Below are 21156 nucleotides of genomic sequence, written 5' to 3'. Positions count from 1 at the left end.
TGTGGCACGGAGCAGGGGAAATACTACCATCAGCCCCAGTCTCTTATCTGTAACATGGTGGTGATACTTAGTTCATAAGGTGGCTGAAAGCATGAAATGAGGGGATTTGATTATCAAAATGTTATGGTAGGTGCTGTACTAAGTATTGGAACTACAGTGATCTACAGTGGCGAGTGAGTGAAATGGCAACTGCTACTCAACTAGGTGGCATGTCTGTTTGGATATGTAGCTCAACTACTTGGAAATACTCTTAAGAAATGTATTACAGTGCCTCCCCAGTGGCGCAGCGGTTGAGCGCTGGGTTGCGAAGCTGCCCGCGGCCTCTACAGTGCCGGTTCGATCCCCAGCTGCTGGGCGAGGGTCCCACATGGCGTGCAGACCTCTCCTGAAGCCCGCTGCTCCCCTCAGCAGTGTATTTCATTGGTCTGTCTGCCTGTTCTGTTCCCCTCTCTGGCTCTGGTAAATCTCTCACCCTCCCGCGCTTCTGACTGTACCCAGTGCTTGTACAAATACATAAAAAAATTAAAAAAAAAAAAAAAGAAATGTATTACACCTTTTTAAAAAAAAAGGCACACTCATAGTAACAGAAAATAGTGGTTACCAGAGGCTGGGGTGGGTAGCAGGGGAGATACTTAACCAAGGGTACAAACTTTCACTTCTGAGAGGAATAAATTTTGGCAACTTTCCTGGTGGCTACAGGTAGTAATTTTTTGTATGGTATTAGATATTTGAAATTTGCAAAAAAAAAAAATTTGCACTGCAAGTGCTCTTACCACACATACCAAAAAATAAATAAATAAAAGTAACCACAGAGATGACATAATATGTTTATTAGTTTGTGGTAATCATTTCAGAATATATACATATATCAAAATAATATTCTGTACACCTTAAAAAAATGGATTCCATCAGAGAAAACCTGATTCAAGATGCATAATAAAAGCAAAAAGCTTACTATGAGAAAGCAGGTCTTTTTAAACCTTTCTAAAGTATTTCTTTTCTTGAAGTCAACTATTACTATTAAGACATAGTTAAGACTAGAATATAAACTACAATGACTCTTCTTCGGGATTTCCAAATCTGATTGATTTCAAGACAATTTAGCTACCAACTTTAACAAAAGAAGGTGAATCAAGGTCAGTGTGTAGGTGAAAGTGTTCATAGGTCTAAACTAACTGTACTACCTTAAATGAGTCCTAATACCAACCTCTGCCTTAAAAAAAAATCTGTAATCTTGCTGACCATCTGTGAGAGGTGTTGAAGGATCACCTGAGTAATGCTGGGGTAGCACTTTGAAGAGAAAAAGCAGCATATTAAATGTCACTAGTCAAAGGTGCTCGTCTTCCAGGGGACTATCTCTAGCAAATCTTTAATCCAAGGCTGGCTAACTCTGCCACCATGCACATTTCTCAGAACCTCTTTAGAAATGAGTTTAAATGAAATAAATAGGAAGATTAACCTGCTGATGTGGGGGTGAGTGGTGTGGGAGGTAAAATGGATTTGGGAATAACAGGCAAAAACCCCTTAGCATAGCCAGCCTTTTGGGTTTAGGAATTCTTTTCTATTACTGAGATCATTAAAAATTTGCCTAGATCTTGAAAAGAATAAGCATTTAATTCTCCTTTAGAATTTTCCAATTTGCACGCCATTTGCCAATATATCAAGTAGTACATAGAACAGATGACTAAGTACATGAGGCCATCCTTAGTTTTTAAAAGGACCAAGTTTAACCCAAAGGGTGTGGAATCCTAGGCTGTAAGGTCACTGAGAAAAGTCACCATGTGGAAGATGTGACAGCTACCTCCAGGTTTGTGGAGACTCATGAGGCCTTCAATATTGCTTACAGAATTATCTTGACAGTTACCATTAAAGAATCTGTGTAACTGCTTAAATACTGCCTTGCTGAAACCTTCTAAACTGGTGGCTATTTGAAGTCCTGCCATTCATCACCTTGTGAACCACAGGGAGAAATCTGGTCTGAGAGGATATGTCTGTATTGGAAAGTGATTTAATTAGAGAGGGCCGCAGCTCTGTCTCTCTTTCTTCACTGTCTTTGTGTCACTAGAACAGAAAGGAAATGAGAGCGCTCATTCCTTAGTGATCAAATTGGCAAAGAACACCTTTCCTTTTTTTTTTTTTTGCTGGAAATAGCCATGTTTATAGCTATTCTCTTAAACCATAGCTCATTGCATTTTGTTAAAATGAAACTTAATTCCTTCTAGAAAGAAAACAGAAAATAGAATCTTATAATATCACTTAGATACTCCAAGACCTTCTGTGTTGCCCTTGGTATGTGGTTGTTCACACAGGTTTGACCACCAATAGCAAGCATATTAGTGAGGACAAAAACCCAAATTAAACTGGTTTAAGAGACTCTCTTTTAAGGGACTTGGGGAGGTGGAGTTAATTTACTGGTTTATAGAGGAGGAAAGTCTGAGTGGTACTAACTTCAGGCAAGGCCACAGTAATAGTAGGAATAGTCTGCGCTCACACTTCCCTCCCAGCAGCTTTGGGCTTGTATCATTTTCACAGGTTAAGCAGCCCTAGAAGGCTAAGAAAAGTCTCAAACTTGACACTGCCTAGACTAGCTTAGATTGTGCATTTCACCCTGAAATGATCACTGAAATCCAGGGAAAGGAATGCTCTGAATGGCAGGTTGGGGGCCCATCTTTGGAGGAGAGGGGCATTTCAGCCCCTTCCAAACTGCATTGACTGAAGACACTTGGCCATCAGCTCTTGTCATTGCTGGCTAAAGTACACAGGGTGGATAGAAGCAGGCAAAAATCAACCCATGTTCCTAAGTGTTTTCTGCTCTTCTTCCATCTTTGAATAACCATACCAGAAATCACATTGAATAAACCGTTTCTGCTTACAATATACATCTTTTGATCTTACAGCTACTCCCAGGGTCAAAGTAAGTGTAATTAATTGGTAGGCCTGCTAAATATTTAGAGAGCATTATTATGCCTTCTACTTCAAATCTATCCGAAGGTCAAATATTTCCATTCCTGTTAACCCTCCATAATTTTTGTAACTTGTTGCTGAACATGAGTTGCCAATTCCTTTTAAAGCATATTAAATAAGAACTTATTAGAATGGAAATAAAAATAATGAAGAACACTTGGGTCTAAATATAATCTTTTTTGCTAAGAAATGGACAAAGACGATGGTACCGCACCCATGCTAAGAACACTACAAAGTATGACATCCTGGAGGGCAGATTGTTAAGTCCATGGGCCCCATGGTGGATCATTTCTTCCACTAAGTGAAGCAGATATGTGGTGTAGTGGGTGGAAGGGAGGCAGCCTGAAACTGGATAGTGAGCAACTCTGCCACTCACCAGCTGAGTCTCCTGAGGGTGAGTTACTTAAGGTGTCTCTACTCAGTTTCCTCATCTTTTCAATGGAGCTAAGAAATTATCTCACAGGGTTGTTGTGATTATAAAGCAGTTAACACTGGCAAAACACACTGAATTATGCCAGGCACATAATAGGAGCTCAAAATTAGCTGTTTTCCCCACCATAAGCATCAGTGTCACCACCACATCACCTGATGCTTGAGCATCTAAGGAGAAGTATTGCATTTATACGTTGTCTGGATGATCTGGATCACATACAGCAGTTACATAAGCCATTACAGACAGCTGCTTTCAATAATTATGTCAGAAGAAAGGAAAGAAACAGTCTATTATATTCATTCTGTACAAGCAGGCTTCTGTTTAGAGTCATCTCCTCTATTTATTACCTCCTATTTGGAAAAGAGTGACTCAAGCATGGATGTTTCTCTAAGACAACCCAACACACAAATCTAAGTCTATAGAACAAATTCATTAATGTTAACTGACCAATATACAAAGATCCTTATCAGTTGCCTTAAATCAGTGGTTTCTAATGAGAGGTGCGTCTCAGAGTCACCTGTGGAGCATGTAAAGAAAAAAACAATAACATGCTCAGGAACCCAGACAGGGAGGCTCTATACAGACATTCCCTAGATATTTGTCCTTCAAAAAAAATGAAAAATGCCAAGCCTCGGTCCCACTCAGTTCCCAGAATCTGGAACTGAGCAAATTTTTGAAGAAGTTCCCCAGATGGTTCTCATGAACAGTCAGGACTAAGAGTTATTGCTTTAAGGAAGTTCTTCTGACAAAAGCAAGACTTGATCCTATTCCTATACATTTTCAGAAGCATGTCCACAGATGACCCAATAGCAAGGTAAAATAGGGAGTTCTTGGATAACCTAGTATCACGGTGAAAACAAATAACAACAAAAGACAAGTACACTCTTGATTATCCAGCAGCGTGTTAAGTGGTTAGCAAACTAACCATGATTAAGGAAAGGGAATGGGTTCACCTTTCCCAACCCCCTTTCCATTCTGGGCCCTCTCATCTGCCTTCAACCAGTACAGGTTTTAGAAATGTGGGGGGTGGGCCCCTGTGCTAATTATCCTGGGTCACAATTGCACTTTAACTATGGTTAATATGCAAACTGATTAATCAGCCTTAGGATCATAAACAGGCGGTTAGGTGTACTGTGGGTGAGTCTATCCTTGGTGAAAAAGAAAAGCCCATGAAGAGTTAATTTTTATTCATTTTCCACTTTTACTTGTCAAAACAACTTTAACTGGGCAATGACTGGCAGTTTAATGGCTTTAGGGCAGTCATGTATATTTGCTTTAGGAATTCTGAATGTTTAAGACTTCTTGCATGCTTGCAGAAAAAACAATACAATGGCAAAACTTCACTTTGAAATTCATAAATACAGATTTGGAGGCACGATAGACATAAACTAGTAAATTTTTTGCCACTTAATTCTAATAGAAAGTGTTTAAATGTACTTTTGAAGTAAATGCTTCTCGTTAGCTTTGTAGAGTGTAACTAGATTCCTTTCTGTGACAGACTTTCTTTTGAGGAATTAGCATTTTCTCTCTTCTGTAATAAATGAGACACTGGTGTAGGGTCAGGAAGACCACAGTGCAGGTTTTCTAATATCCAGCAGACCGGGTAAAGGAGGAGTCAGAGTCCTCAGTGGTTTTTGCAGGCTTTTATTGGGATTTACCCGGTACACAGCAGCCAGGGGTGATGGGGGGCCGGGAGGCTGGCAGGCCTCCCAGCCCCCAGCAAATCCTCACTCTATCTGGGCTTGATGGCGTTCTCTCTGCTTCTCTGCTCACGGCTTCTCTGTTTCTTTCTCGGCTTCTGCTGGAGTCCCCGTGACGCTGACCTTAAAAGCCCAGTCTTAGCCCAGGTGAATCCCATCTACCTATGCCCACACCCTACTCCAGGTGCCCGCCATCAGGCATGCATTCAGGACCGCAAGGATCCATCATCTATCCTGATGGCGGAAGGGCAGAAAAGCCTGACATTTTTCCTTACCCTACACCGGGAACTACAAGAGTTAACAAGAGTTTTCCCCTTTCTTCCAACTTTTTGTATTTTTTAATAACGAAACTGTTATTTGGAAACAAGGAACAAAAATAAACGAGTTTAAGGGAAATCACTGTCATTGTACTTGTATGTCTTTTTTAACAAAACATTTTCATACATAACTTAATGTCAACAGTATGAACTAAGTGCTAAGATGCTTTGAAGTATTAAATGTAACTTTTGAAAAAAAATACTTGGATTTATTTAAAAAAATAAAATATTTAAATTCCAAGTTTTTATTTTGCAGGTATTCATACAAATAAAAAACTTGGAAAAACTATGTAAGGCAGACACTCCACCCAGCTCCAACAATCAACATTCTGCCTTATTGGCATGGTCTCCCTCCCCCTCTCCTTCTCAGCACATAGTGCGCCCCCACCCCTTTCAGGCTGAACTGCTTGAAAACAACTCAATGATTTCTTCATTCCTGAAAACTGCAGCATGCATACCCTAGAACAGATATTCTCCTGCGTAGCTTCAATACTGTTATCACTGCTCAAAAACCTTGATAATTTCCTAATAGCATAGCCAGTACATTTTCAAACGTCCCCAGATGTCCCTAACATGTCTTTATGCAGTTCATATTTTTTGCCAATCTCTGCTGAACTGATTATGGGCTGCTAGGGCCACAAATAATGCAAAATGCTCCTTCAACAGGCTAGTTCTGAGAGGAATGCCTGTCAGACCACAGGATATTCTGTAATCATTAAAGAAAGCAGCTTTCTGCTTTGATAGTTATCAGCTTAAGATTCATTAGTAAAAGTTTCATAATCTTCAGCTCTCCATTCTGCTGACTTCATCTAAGAAAGTGTTTGTGATGTCCACAGAGGTGCTTTTGAAATGAAATGAAAATAACAAACCGAGCAAAAGAAGATCAATTTTCCATAAAAGTTCTCTTTAGCTTTAATGTCTTTTTACAAATCCTTCTTGCTGTATAAATTCTGCCCTCTACCTGAGAAAGCAGTTTTTTAGTGCTAGCTAAGGTAGTGGTGTGAGAATCCCCAGAAGCCTATTTGTAGCCTGGAACCATCCCAGACATTTATATTTTACTTAAAGGTTGCTGCGGAGGTGGGAGGTGATGAAACTCTGGTGGTAATGACAGTGGCACTGAAGGGGTCATGACCCTGGTGAAGGTGATGGTGACATCATGGTAATGATAGTGGTAGTGGTCCCAATTTCAGGTCCTTGCCCCAAAGCAAGGACATATTTAGAAATATAACCCTATTTAGGTCCTACAAATGGGGTCTCGACCTACAGTTTTGTGAGTTTTACAGGATATTCTTAAGGTCTAGAGAATAACAGGCATTTGTCCACATAAAAGCCTTATCAATATATCCACTAACATCTCATTTTATTTTATTTTTTTTAAAGATTATTTATTTATACAAGCACTGGGTACAGTCAGAAGTGCAGGAGGGTGAGAGAATTCACCAGAGCCAGAGGGGAGAGCAGAGCAGGCAGAATGACAAAATACACTGCTGAGGGGAGCAGCAGGCGGCAGGAGAGGTCTGATCGCCATGTGGGACCCTTGCCTGGCGGCTGGGGATCGAACCGGTGCTGCAGAGGCTGCGGGCAGCTTCGCAACCCAGCGCTCAACCACTGTGCCACTGAGGAGGCCCTCACTAACATCTCATTTTAATTGGGAACATGAAAAGCTCAAGATTACCAAACTAGTAATGACTACACCCAGCCAAGCAGAGAGTTCTCACAAGACCTCAAATAGGACCCGGGCAATGTCTCTCACCCACGAGCTTCATTATTTGAGACAAGACTTTCTCTAGTGCTAACATTCACTTAAACGACAACATGCTATTGTACCTGTAATTCTTCAAAGAGCTTTTTTGTATATCCAAACACTGAATAGTCACTGTCTTCACCTCTGAAAACCCTACTTGCTCAGAGTATTCTTGAGATTGCAAAATAATGAAATATTTATTACAGATTCTTGTGAAGCACAATGCATATCTGTGCATGCACTTCAAGATGTGTGGGAAACCCAAAGGTCTGACTACCTGCTGCCCCACCTCTAACATGGTGATAAGTGACTATCACTTACTCATCTGCTCCAGTTTACCTTCACTGTGTCATGAACAAGTCCAGACCAATCCCACCAATTATTTACTTTGCTCAAATATTATAGGCAACCTTCAATGTTACTTCTATGGGTCAACAGTTTCATCCATCTTCATATCACCATGACACTCATTTAAAACCAGGTGTTATGACTCTAGAATAGTGACTCATCCTAATCCCATAGGCAGAGAACTATTTTGTTGAGACTTCCACCATGAAGCTAGTATCTATTCAACCAAAAGTTTTGTAAAGAAGCAACCACACATACACCAAGTGATTGCAGCAGAGATTCTGGTAGAAGGCAAAATCCTATCATATCTTGAGAAAGCCCAGCTTTGAGACAAAGGGGTCAAAAACATGATCAATCTTTACTCTCTAAAAACAATTTTAGCAAATTCCAACATGAACACATAGCTTATTAAGCAAAATCAAACATTCATGTGGCTAATGACAGTTGAAAACATTTAACCTAGAAATGAGAAAGGTACCGTGCCTTTCCAGGACTTTTTGAGTTCCCCCCTGTGGGATTTTAGAGACTCATTTGCACAAGAGAGGGATATTTATGTTTATGGTAGAGTGGATTTTTTTTTTCTTGAACTAGCAATATTAGATTTAAAAATGCAAACTCAAACATGCAGAAATAAAATGTTTGCCATGAAACAAAGAGCTTGATTCAACCACACAAATGAAAGTTTTAACAATCAAAGAGTATTTAAAAAAAAAATGCTTACCTGCTCTTTGGATGGCACGAGGAGTTCTTCGATCATCATGCTGTCCCGCGCATAGGAGCTTCTGTTCAAAGTGTAAGACCTATCCGAACTGAAGGAGCGAAGGCTGTTGTATTTACAGTTAACCATTCAAGAGTGGTTGATGATGATGAGATGAATAAAAGAAAATTAATGCATGCAACTTTAAGACCAGGTAAGATGGCTAAAAATATCAACAAAAGCTGTTCATGAAAAGACATTGTCACAAATAAAATTCCTTCATTATAGCTAAGGAAATCTCTTATGCTTTGACAATCTATCATTGTGTTTGGTTTAAAATCAGGTCCATTAGTGTGACATCTGTGAGAAGGCGAAATGCACGAGAACTTTGAATGTTTCATTTATGACAGTGGAACAAATGTGACAATTGAGAAAAACCAGATGAGTATAGAAAATCTGATGATTTTGTGAGATTTTTCTATGATAAGACCTTATGTCAGAGTCTCTTCTCTTTCTGGCCCCTATCTGCCTGGTTTACACTATTGAGTAGAATTATATCTGCTGTAAATGGGTCTGCTTATAAAGCTTTGGGTACTAGATATAAGTTGAATACAATTCAGAGCTCTGGTATATAGTTGCTACTCATAAGAAATATCAAGAAGGAAGTAGTGTTATGAACATATCATTCTTTACCATGTTTCTTGTATTTGAAAAATTCAAATTCCATGCATGGTTATTTTTTCTGTCATTATTCCACTCTTTCTTCCTTGTACCTTCTACTCTTTTCCATTCTAGCCTCTTTCAAATCCTACATACAGCCCTCCATTTTCCCAGAGTGCAATTCCCCTGATGTCCCGATATGCCACTCACCATGTGAAACTCTAAACTAAATGTCAACAGAGTAAAGGACTATTGGAGAATGGCTCTGCCTCGGTACCTGATAACCCCGAGTCTGACACAGGCCACACAGGCTGATGGGGAGAGCAGCTAACAGAAGCCTTGGCAGACACCTTATGATTCTCCAGAAACATGGAGAATGGAGGCTTGTAGGAGCTGCTAGAAGGCTAGCTCCCACTCACCTCCTTAGCTACCCTGGGAGGTTGCCATCAGGTAGCTTTTTACTGCCTCCTGTTTGGAATGAGGTATGAGGCTTCCACCCCACCCTCCTTGGCATAGAGCTAAAGGATCTGAAACTGCTTAGCTACTATCTAGAATTGGATCCTTGGCAGAGGGGCACCCTGCAACTGGTGTGGTAGCTATTAACATTCCTATTGTTTTGGTGTCCTCCTTTTTTGGTGCAGATAGCAAAGTAGTTGCCATCCATGACTGTCCCTGTAAGTAAACATAGCTGCCTGTCACCTTTACCAGTAGAATCAGTCAGACTTACGCCTTGCCTGATATGTACTTGACAGGAAAAAGAGTAAAGAAGTGGTAGATATGATAAATAAGAAATGATTCCTTGCTTTGCACAAAATGATTTCCCCCCCACTGCCTACTATACTAAAAATCCTCCCAAATGGGTGTTCTTATATCAAGATAAAGAGGCCCCTGAATCACAGGCATTGTTCTATGTGTCCACATAGATGGGGAGGAACATTCTTCTAGGATGAGAGCCATAGCTTTCACCAGAATGTCAAAGGAATCTCTGACCCAAAATAACTGTCATACAGAGTGGTATTTTGGGTATTCAGCAAATAATTAAGTGACTACTATGAGCAAGTCACAACACTAGAAACTGGATATAAAAGACAAAAAAGTCTTAAAAGTAAGCATCCTCTCTGTATAGAAGAGCTTACTTCCTCAGCCACAGGAGCTTCACCTTACGTGACCAATTGCATGAGCCTTAACTCCTCCTTTTTCCCGAATCAGTTACTAAAATTTTCTTCTGTTACTCTTGTTTCTGGCTCCTGCCCTTCTCTCAAATACAATACATGCTTCTCTCTAATGCAACAATATCCAATAGAAAGTTCTGTAATGATGAATATGTTCTAAGTTTGCACTGTCCAGTACAGTGGCCAATGGCATCTACTGAGCACCTGAAGGGTAGCTAGTGAGACTGAAGAACTGACTAGTTCAATTTTAACTAGTTTTAATTTAACTAGAACTGACTAGTTCAATTTTAACTAGTTTTAATTTAAATAGCCTGATGGAGTGGGGGCTATACTACTAGACAAAATGATTTCATACTATCGATAACAAGGTTCTATTTTGCACAAGGTATGTGATTGGAGAAGTAATGTGAAGCTCCACTCTCTGCATTGGATATTCACTACTTTAAATCATAGTTTGCATAGCATATGCTAATATTGGTGGTTCTGAGAATAGTTTTATAGTAAATGTGGACATATACTTAATTTCAGTTTTTAAATATATCGAAGATTTGTTGATACTTTTTAAACAGCCCTCTCTCTTTTAAATTATGTATGAGTACCAACTACAGAACAGAGCCAGAGTTGGAGAAGATGGCTTTGTTTTACATATTATCTAAAGTTCCTACTCCAGATTTTTCCAGACCAACTTACATTAAGCAGATGGAGTCCATTAAACCCATCAAGCTTCACTCTAAATCCTAATACACTGAAGTACTTTCAGCTACTAAAATTAGAGATTATTTGCATGGGGGTCTGGAAAGCATTAAATTGTTTTTAACTAACAACTAAATTGTTTTAACTAAGGTCAACTATATTATTTGTAGCCATCAGTATACCCTAAGTGTTAAATACAGTGTTAGAAAAACATATGCCTCAAAATTCTGAAGTTATACTAATATACCTAGCAGAACTCAAATAAAATAGCCACCAGCAAACAAAGACCCCTTCAAATTAAGGCATTTTCTCTATACCCAGTGCAATTTCTCCAGTTACTTCATGCATTATATAAACTTTGTTAAAGGAAAGAAATATTTCAAGTGTTCAATTTTGTGTAAGTAACATTTCTTATCAGATGTTTAGTTACTTGCTAATTTTTCTCAGAATCACAAAACTGATATTCTAAAGCTAGGCAGGGAAAAAAAAAAAAAAAGCACAGCACAGCACAGCACAGCACAGCACAGCACAGCACAGCACAGCATAATGCTGAAGAAAATAAAATGAGAAAATGAATCAGGGAAGGGAAGAGAAACACATGTCAAAGGACCATATTTTCTTACCTGATCTTGGGACTATTTTAAAGTATTTATAGAAAGAAAAAAAACAGGAGAAGTAGGAGGCCAAAAAAAATCAGACAGGGGAAAAAGAAAAAAATGTTATGGTTGCATGAATTACACACTTAATGTTTTCCTTTTTAAATGTTACACTCAGAATATTATATTTGGTAATGCTGTTACAATACTTTAAAAAGATACCAGCTAAATAGATTTTTTTTAATTTTCCTCTGAGCATAACATGAGTTGCCAATGTGGAAAAAAAATGAATTACATATAATAGCAACAAAGAATAACAGTGCAATCAAAATTAGAACTGTAAAAGCCTTAGAACTGACTTGAGAAAAAATCTTGAGATAATATTCTGGTTTCATATTTCACTGGATAACAGCTGCTACCATTTTCTGCATACAAATGACTGATTTACAAAATGTGTCTCTCACAGGTTATCAGAAGTAGAGAAGCCAGCTTGTTATTAGATACAAAATCTACTTAAATGTCTAAATAGAATTTTCCTTGTGATCCTTTAAGATACTGTAGATTATGCTGCTATCTGTGATTACCTGAAATATTACATGTTTTGGAAAGTTATTTCCCTTTCTTAATGATGATACCTGTTTCAGTAAGATTGTAAGGTCTTTTATAAATACATTTATCAAACAAAAATTCTGCTAAGTTATACGAGGTTTCAAATTCTGTTAGAAAAAGACTAACTGAAAGAAAGTCAATTTCATATCTAAGCTCCCTACCAGCAATGATACTGAGAATAAACTCCCAGGTTGACTTTGTGGGAAGTACCATTTACTATTAGACAATGAAACTTTTTACAACAGTTCCTTGAACTATAGGAAAATGTCCCCAGGGCTCTGGCTTAGGAGGTTTAATTATTAGCTTCAAAATAACTCAACAGTCAGCAAACATGCTGCTAACCCAAGCAGGGAAAAGAAGTCCCTGTCCAAATTCTGGACAAGGTCCTATTTCTTTCAGCTGGAGCCTGATAGATTTGAGCCAAGATTTTCCACTTACAAAAATTTTACACTTTTAAGGACTGAATTTGCCACCATTCCTGTCTGTGACTTCTGGTAAGAAGCTGCTATACTTCTAACATGTTTTTCGTAAACAAACTAATGGCATGATTTCAACAAATACTAAAACACTTGGTAGACAATGTTAATAAACACTAAGTTTTTTCAAGAAATGTTCTCTTTTAAGTCTCAGCCATGACTTATTCTTTCAGTAATGGTGAGAGACTATAGAACGATTAATACAAACATTTTTTACTTATTGGAAAATAAGATTTTTCTTCTAATATAGAACAAAATGTCACTTTGTTACATGTAACCCAGATTGGTTCTCCCAGTTCTGTTAGTGTCTTTTGCTACTATGCTTGAAGCATGACTGCAAGGTGGGAAAAAATAAAAGAACAAACAATTAACATGTTTAATCACATTAAATTAAGGACTGAATACCACAAAGGAAAATAACAGAGCATGGATACTGGCACTGAGAACATTTTACCAAGTTTACATCCTCATCCAAAGAGCACATTCTGGGATAATGTGAAAAATGGAAATGACTTGGTTTGTGACAAATCATGGTCGTTTTAAATTAGCTTTGAAACAATAAAATACCTGGCAGAACGGGCCCCCAGACTAAAGCCCATGTAGCCCTCTGCAGGCAGAGAATCATCGCCCAGTTCTTTAAGGTCCTGTGGCCCGAGATATTTGTCAGTGTCCCCTGTCATTGCATCTTCACCTGCAGATGTACAAAGCAAAGCACAATCAGAAGCTTCCCTTGTGACAATGCAGTTGGAGAGAAAACCTCTCCCTCGGTCATTAGCAAATCACCCATTTCCTCATATTCCTCTTCCCCTAGGCTCTGGATAATATTTGTAACTGCCGTTTAGAAGGAAAAAAGTACAGGTAAAGGTTAGTTTGTAATTTCAAGAGTGGAATTTAGCAGCAGAAAAAGGTCTGGATTATTAAATACCAATTTAAAACATTTCCCTATCTCCTTCCTCACCCTCAATCCCCAGCTGATTAGCAAGGTGAATCTTTAATGCCAGTTAGTTTTCCTCACCTTGCCCACGATGAGGGCAGCTTGTTTGAATGGACCTGGATAGCAAAATAAGAGCCACTTCCTCATTACTGTTCTTGAAATGATATATGGGAGGGGAACAGACTTTTTTAATGGTCTTCAAGCACATAGGATTTCAGTTCGTGGTTATGTAAGAAAGTAGCATGTTATTTACCTGAAGATATAACTGCTCAGTTGAGGAACTGTGGAACATATCGTTTTGGAAGTGTTTCTAAATCTATCAAATTAACAACTGTGCCAGCTGCACCAGTGTTCACAGGCTGTTTGGAAAGCAACTCTACCGTCCATAGAGATTGAATGGGAATGTCAGCAATTTGAAAGGACTATCTAAATTGTTCTCAAACTCTCAATACAAAGAGTTAATTACATAAAATAGTTTTATGAGCTACATAGGCATAACATGACCTCACATGGAAAAACCACATTCCAGGAGTGACAGGGCAGGTTTGTCGGATGCCTGCACCTCTGGAATGGTTCCCATCCTTCCTGAAATGTAGCACAGGCTGTAGAAAAGTTCTACACACAGGCAAACTTGATCTCTCATTCTCTCTGGATACAAGCTTGGCTTGGGGAAGAGACCTCCAAAGGCAGTATGTTATGTTTTCTCAAAGGTAACGTGATTCATCCATTCCAGCTGTATTTTCCAATTCCTTCTTTCAGTACCGTTTATAATTTCCATTCATTTAAACTCAGGAAACCACAGGAGCTCAACTTATAAACTACCAATCAAGTCTAAAAATATACTGTCAACTACTGTTTTTGCAAATGTTAAAACTAAACATTTTTTACTGCTACCAAAACCAAGAGATTATTTTAAGTAACTATTTACAGCTGGGTTATTTGCACATACATTGGATAAAAAACAAAACAGCACACACCAAGTACAACTTAAAGAAAGATCTTACTCTGTGGTAAAGCCATTTCCATCAGGCTGGGCTGATCAAATGTTTTCCTGATGTTCCAGGAATTCCTTAAGCAGTGATTCAGAATCTACCTTCAAATCAGCCCCAACAAACCAAACTACTGGGTTGTATCCATGTCTTCACCACCACGGCTGAGCTCCTCTCAGCATCTCGGCTTCTCTAGGCAATTGAGGAATTACACATCTTTCCCCACTCATCAGAGTTCAAGGATTTTCAATATTTTCAGATGAAAAAAAAAAAAACCAACAAAAAAGAAGAAAACCTGGCAACACTTAATTGAGAGTAAAATCCTTTTGATCACTCCGCAGACATCCTTTTAAAGCTCCTTCTGATTGGATTAAAAACTTCTCTGGCAAGCCTCTAGCAGGACAGAATGGTGACATAAATGCAAGCCCTTGAGTTATTTGTATGTAAATATGAGGACTGGTCCGGTGTAGACTTTCAGTAATTTGATACCAGTGCCCAGTGCCTAACTGGGTAACTGAGACAGCCTTAAAAGTAGAGAGCCCCAGCTAGCGAGGTGCTGCCTTTCAGGAGGCGGTGACACTTCTCCAATATGAATGAAGAAAGGGCTGAGCCAGGTAGAGGAAAAATAGGAGGAGAAAACAAAGAAGTGGCCCGGGCAGGGAGTGGCAGGGAGCTCCAGGCAAACTTTCAACTTTGTTCTCTGCTGGGAACACCGGGAGCCTGGGTTATTTATGGTCTCTGTCAGGTGGAAGGAGGGGGGGAGAGAGAGAGCTGAGCAAGGGCCTGCCCTTGAGTTGAGGTTGTGAAACTGTGGGGTAGAGGGAAGCGGCAACGATTCCCATAATGCTCTCCAAAAAGCATTGGGAAATATACAAATCACCGCAGCTTTTTATCAAGTTTGAGAAATGGAGCAAAAGTGAGACAAGCTGGGAGAGGGAAAAAAAAAAAAAAAAAAAAAAAAACAACACTCGTGGATGTTCTGCTTTAGTTTTTGGCACAAGTTCTTTCACCTCTTTAATACAAAAGGAACTGACTGGTTCTCCCTCCTTGAGAAGAGAGAGACCCACGTCCAGGGCGAGCTGGGTTGGCTGGAGCGTCTTTGCTGTGCAAACAGGAGGCAGTGCTGGTGGATGCTTCTGTCACTTTGCTGTTACATAGTTTTCCTCTCTCTGGGACTCCTGACCTGCCTTCTCAGCTGCTCCACCCTGTTTATGTTGGCAGTGGAGGAAAAAACTAGCAGGATTTCTGCATCCTCCATCTGGGTACACTGGAGAGGCAATTTCAATTGCTTTTTCTCAGAATAGCTGGAGAAGTAGGCTAGTTTAAGTAAAGGCTTTTGAAGTTATCTTGCAAATGATTTACAGCACTTTTTTATAATTGTGTGTCTATTTCTTAGATTGTTACCTAAACATACCCCACTTCCAATCTGCAGAACTGATGAAGTGAGACACAGACTTGCTTTTCTAGATAAATACATACATAAATTGATAACTTATCTAGTATTAAGATGATATGACAATGGGTGTTTTAATTTGATCAGCCTAACTATAATCAACATTGTAAATAGAAGGGAAGTCACTTATAAAGCCCGATCACTATTGAAAAATAGTCTGAAGCAAAAGAATGGTTTCCAATTCTGTAAAAATGCTGAAGAAGTCATAGTTGGAAAAGAGACTACGCCTGGAAGTTCAACTTTTTCCATGTCTGTGTTTAAAATCCAAACTAACAAAACCTTATTCAATGATGCTCACAATTCAAACGTCCTGACCAGGACTGCAAAGAGCTACCTTCCCCTTGATTTCTTGGCCAGCCTCCCTCTGGCTATTCTTCCACACCCAACCAGCTCTCCTGTTAAACAGAATTATCTCAGTTTCTAGAATTCCTTAAATTCATTAGACTTTTAGCAACGACATAGGGTGTACTCTCTTGATGGAAACTTTACCCCTCTTCTTCACCTGAATAATTTTGCAATCGGCTTTTTCGAGAACTCCCCATACATGCCCCTCACCATCTTAAGACAGGTGTTCCTTACTTTTAATATTAGAATGTATTACCAGTAAAAAACATCTGTTCAGTTTCTACACTGGATGGTGAGATTTCCCTAGATGAGGAACCAAGAGTTTCCTGGCCCTGGGAGATTGTAAATATCTCATAAGTATGTTTTAGAATTCATGTCTACTTTTTCTTAAACAAATTGGTGGTTTTGCTTTTTATCCCCATCAACAGGCCAAGCCACTTAGCACTCTTAACATCTCAAGCCTGATGACTGGTATATAGTAAGGTTTCAATAAAAGTAAGTTTCTAGTCTCTTTTACTCATCCTTTTTAGACTTCAAAAACTTTATCAGGGGAAGTCAATCGAAATGTAAGAAATTTGACTACAGAAGATCATCATGCTATAAAGAAGCACAAGATAGACAGAGAGGCTGCATGGTGGGAGACGCCAGTGAGCCCTCAGTGAGCCCTCAGTTCCAGCCATCCTTGTTGAGGTGACAAACCTCCGAATGGATGGTATATTGACCACTGTGCACGTTGTTCCTGTCTCCACTGCTATCTGCCTGCAATCTCACAAAGGATCGCAAGAACCCTGCTGAGCCCAGTTAACATACATAACCATGGGAGATAATAAATTAAGCTGCTGGATTTAGAGATAGGTTGTTACATTGTTGTAAGTAGCCCACACAGAAAGAAATGAGAAATGACAAGGTCCAAAGGTTATGAGAAATGACAAGGTCCTAGTGTTATAGGGCAGGGAGAGGGGCAGCCCAAACCCCGCAAACCTGCCTATTCTAAATGGGTTCTGCCATCCGCCTCATCAACACAAAACATATGAGACTTTAATGGGAAGGAACTTTAATAAAACTAGGAAACAATACAGGTAAGGCAAAGAGTCTAGTTTCTAAATGAAGCACCCAAATTTACCCGTCCCCTCGTGGGTAAAAGTCCATCCAAATGGGATTGGCCCAGAGCAAAGCCCCAAAGCCTGCCACAAGTCTAAAGCATCTTCCAGTGGGGACCCACAGCAAAGGGTCAGAAATAACCAGACAAGCCCGGAAGGAAAAGAGCAAAATCAATATCAAGATAAAAACTGCCATTGTCACCTCCCCATGGGTCTCACCCACATCTGTGTCACCCAGTCTACGACCAAAAGACAAGCGCAGTTTCTTCACGTGTCTCTAGGCTCCATGCGCCTCCTCCAGGTCTCCTGGCTCCATCCTGCTTCCTACCTCAGTCTCTTCTGCAGCTTCTCCTCTTCCTGCTCAGCTCCAGCCTCCCTTGGGTGGGGCAGGGAACCTCCCCCTTTCCTGGGGACCACCCTGTTACACTAGGGGTCACACACTAGTTGTCTTCTGCATCCCTAATCATTAGAGTTAGTTTTGTGGTATGTTGTATGATTATTGTACACAACATCCAGGAGAAGTAGGCAATGCTACTAGAAATAACCTCATCTATTTACGACTGACTTTATACCTTTCAAAACTATGAGAACAGATGTTCTTATTGTTAAAGAATCCAAACCCAAATCTACCTTGATCCCACCAGTAACCAAATACTAAAAGCTGTTCAGAGGCATTTCACTTCAATTATCACTTCAATTTCTAATCCAAGTAACTAATCTCCTTTTCCTTATTTTCCTATCATGGTGAGATGAAGAGATTTCTTATGTAATAATCAACCATTCAAAGATCCATAAACTTTGTCTACCTGGAAAGAATATAAAAAAAGAATCCAGAACATAGGAGGAAAAGAGAATATATTAAACCATTATCAGCATTGTGGTTGGTGACATAGCTATGCCCTCATTCCTTTTTAGATTCTAAGTCAATGTCCAGTGTCAGTAATGGTAGAATAGATCTAATTCAACTTCCTTGAAATCTTTCAATATGCCCAATAATTGCCTTTTTCATACCAGAATAAGAAAATAGTTCTTGGCCCAAAACTTAAGGGTTTTCCTGATCTATGAGTTCTTTTCTCTTTTTACTTTTCTCCATATTTTTGTATGTTTTTTTCCTTCTAGTTTTTCCACCTTAAAAACATCACCAAGGAATATTTATGTTGCTTTCTCAGGGATTAGAAGTTGTTTTTCCATCTGTCTGGAGACTGGAATCATAAAGAAAGAAACTTAAGGCAATTTCACTGAATGATATTGTCAGGAACACTACTCAGAAGTGCTTAATTCCTCTGCTATCAAATGCAGAATCTACTAATTATCTATTTTGTAACAATATAACATTGAAATTAATAGTACAAAACACCTCTAGTGAATAACGTAAGAAACCTCCAAATTACATGGGACTAAAAAAATTAGATTAGAAATAAGCAGGAGTATAGTCTATAGACTCTAATCACTCCTAGTGATTAACTAGGAGCAAGTCTCTTAATCTCATAGACAAGCAGTTAATGATCAGAACTTAGAACACTTAAATTTTCTGTTTCTTGTTCTGAAAATAAAATTTTTTTTTTGATTATCACATAGCAAAGAAAGGAAAACTATTAAGAAGAATGAACTCTTAACCATTTGTACTTTACATCATAAAAGAATAGGATGAGATCACATCATTATAATCAACTCTAGTATTTATTGAGTATTTGCTATGTTCTAGGCACTTGCTTTATAGGGAAAATCTCATATATAAGTCTCACAACAATCTTATAAAATAGAATTATCTCCATTTCAAGATAAAAAAAACCTAGCACACAATGGAAGAGTAACTAATCCAAGGTCACTTAGAATATGGCCAAGTTTGGTTTCAAAATAAGTTAGTTTGACTACAGAGCTCTACTTTTAACTACTATATTAAAGCAGGCTATAGAAACTTAGAACACTAATGAATCAATACTACAAGATATCTGGTATGTTCCATATCCAGTGATCAGAACAGTATCTGGCACATAGCAGTTACTCAATAAATGTGTAGAAAGAATAAAATTTCAGTGATTGCCTGTGGAGATGGCAACCATACAACTGGAGCCAGGAGGAGGATGGAGACTTACTTTTCACTGTAAACTCTGCCAACTTGGGAGTTTTATACCATGTGCATCTATCACCTATTCAAAAAATGAATAAAATTAACAAAATAAAACAAAACAAAATATAGGGCCATAGAGAAGTCATATAGGCTGTGTGTTCCCCACACCAGCAGGTAAATGACAAACATGGAGAGGAAACTCAAAACTTCATGATAGTTGACCTTACTTGCCTCTTTAGAGCTGCAACAGAAAAAATGAAATAACAAATCAGGAAGAAGGAGATGCATATTGTTAACATGGTACTTCTGGGTAAATTGTCAATATTTTAAAACAGTGATTCTCAACCTGTAGAATGCATCAGAATCACCTTAAAATTTGCGTTTCTACCAAGTTCTCAAGTGACTCTGAGATCATGCATTGAGAACCAATGGCTTATGGGGCCTTATTTAATGGAGTATTGACTCAACAGAATCAAATATAGAATCGAATACCTTCCTGGTGGCAATCATTAGAATTCAAATACCAGCATTGGCAATTGAATTCAATTAATCAAACACATTGTTTCTCAAATTTCAATTTGTTATTTGTATCACCTGTGGTCTTTGTTAACTAGTGGTACTAATTCCATAGGTCTACTGATTCCATAGAAGCCCTGAGATTCTGCATGCAGAACAAGTAGTCAGGTGATTGGAAACTATACTTTGAGTAGTGAGAGAGTAGAGTCCTAGGCTAGGACCTAAGTGATAAGTAAAGCATTTTCATAGCTCACACATCTAGTTAGTGTGAAAGTTGGAGCTAGAATCCCATGCAGTCATCTTGCAAAAACAAAGCTCTTAACACCACAATACAGAAGATGTAAGAGAGATTACAAAGTATTACAAAAAAATCAAAGAGGGTATCACATTTGATTGAATAGATCTAGTAGACAGTGAATGCAGAATGTGTGAGGAAAGACAGGTAGAGTGGAGTGGAATTGTGACATTGGCCACTGGCCATTCCCAGCCAGAGGATGTAAGCTTGAGAGAGAGAGAACGGGAATGCTCCAAAATAGCAAGCAACCAGGGTTACTGAAGTCACAGGCAACTGAGTGTGTTGGTTGGGCTATATTTTTAAAGTCCTTAAAATCAGATTATAGAGTAACAATTGCAACCAAATGACAAACACCATACAATCAGCAGCTGAAAGTTTTATTGCTTTGCTGACCCACCCTTTTTTACTATAATTTTTTATTGTGGTAACAATGATTTGCAACACTGTATATGATTTAGGGTTACAGGCTAATACCTCTTTGGATGTATGTTACCACACCACATCTACCAACACCACTTGTTTTTTAAACTGAAGACAAACTCTGAAAGCTACCCATTAACCTCTCATATTCTCCTGCCTTAATTCTAATCCTATAACAGGAAGCATGATACAAAGAAAAAAGGGACTAACATTTATTGAGTATATACAATATGCTGATTACTGTTCTAAATGCTTTGATTATGTCATTCTTTTTTCATCTTCATAACAAGTCTATGTGGTATTATCAACTTTTTTTTTTTTAAAGATTTATTTATTTTTATTTATAAAAGAACCGGGGTACAGGCCAGATGCACGGGAGGGTGAGAGGATTCACCAGAGAGGGAGCGGGGAGTGGAATAGGCAGATTGATGAAATACACTGCTGAGGGGAGCAGCGGGGAGACAGGAGAGGTCTGCCGTGCCATGTGCGACCCTCGCCGGCCAGCTGGGATGGAACCCGCGCTGCAGGGCTGTGGACAGCTTCACAGTGCTGCGCTCAACTGCCTGCGCCACCAGGGGAGACCCTATCAACTCCTTTTAGAGATGAGAGAACTAAGATTCAGAT

General features: G+C 39.0%; 1 protein-coding gene across 4 annotated transcripts in view; it reads right to left on the bottom strand.

Annotated features, from left to right (window-relative positions):
* Nucleotides 1-21156, bottom strand: part of ANK3 (ankyrin 3) — a 322189-nt gene that overhangs the window by 80140 nt on the left and 220893 nt on the right. For 2 of the 4 annotated variants that reach the window (XM_054690067.1, XM_054690068.1), the window contains exons 24-26: nt 19327-19380; nt 12977-13100; nt 8228-8330 (exon numbers count right to left, since the gene is read on the bottom strand). In XM_054690067.1, coding sequence (XP_054546042.1) covers nt 8228-8330; nt 12977-13100; nt 19327-19380 — 281 coding nt within the window. The remainder of the gene's footprint in view (nt 1-8227; nt 8331-12976; nt 13101-19326; nt 19381-21156) is intronic. The other 2 variants (XM_054690069.1, XM_054690070.1) reach the window with 1 other exon arrangement.

This window comes from Talpa occidentalis, unplaced genomic scaffold (genome assembly GCF_014898055.3).
Source record: "Talpa occidentalis isolate TD23 unplaced genomic scaffold, MPIMG_talOcc4v2.1 talOcc4.8, whole genome shotgun sequence".
Taxonomy (NCBI): Eukaryota; Metazoa; Chordata; class Mammalia; order Eulipotyphla; family Talpidae; genus Talpa; species Talpa occidentalis.
The sequence above is the reverse complement of the archived record's forward strand: the minus strand, read 5'-3'. Positions and strand labels throughout refer to the sequence as shown.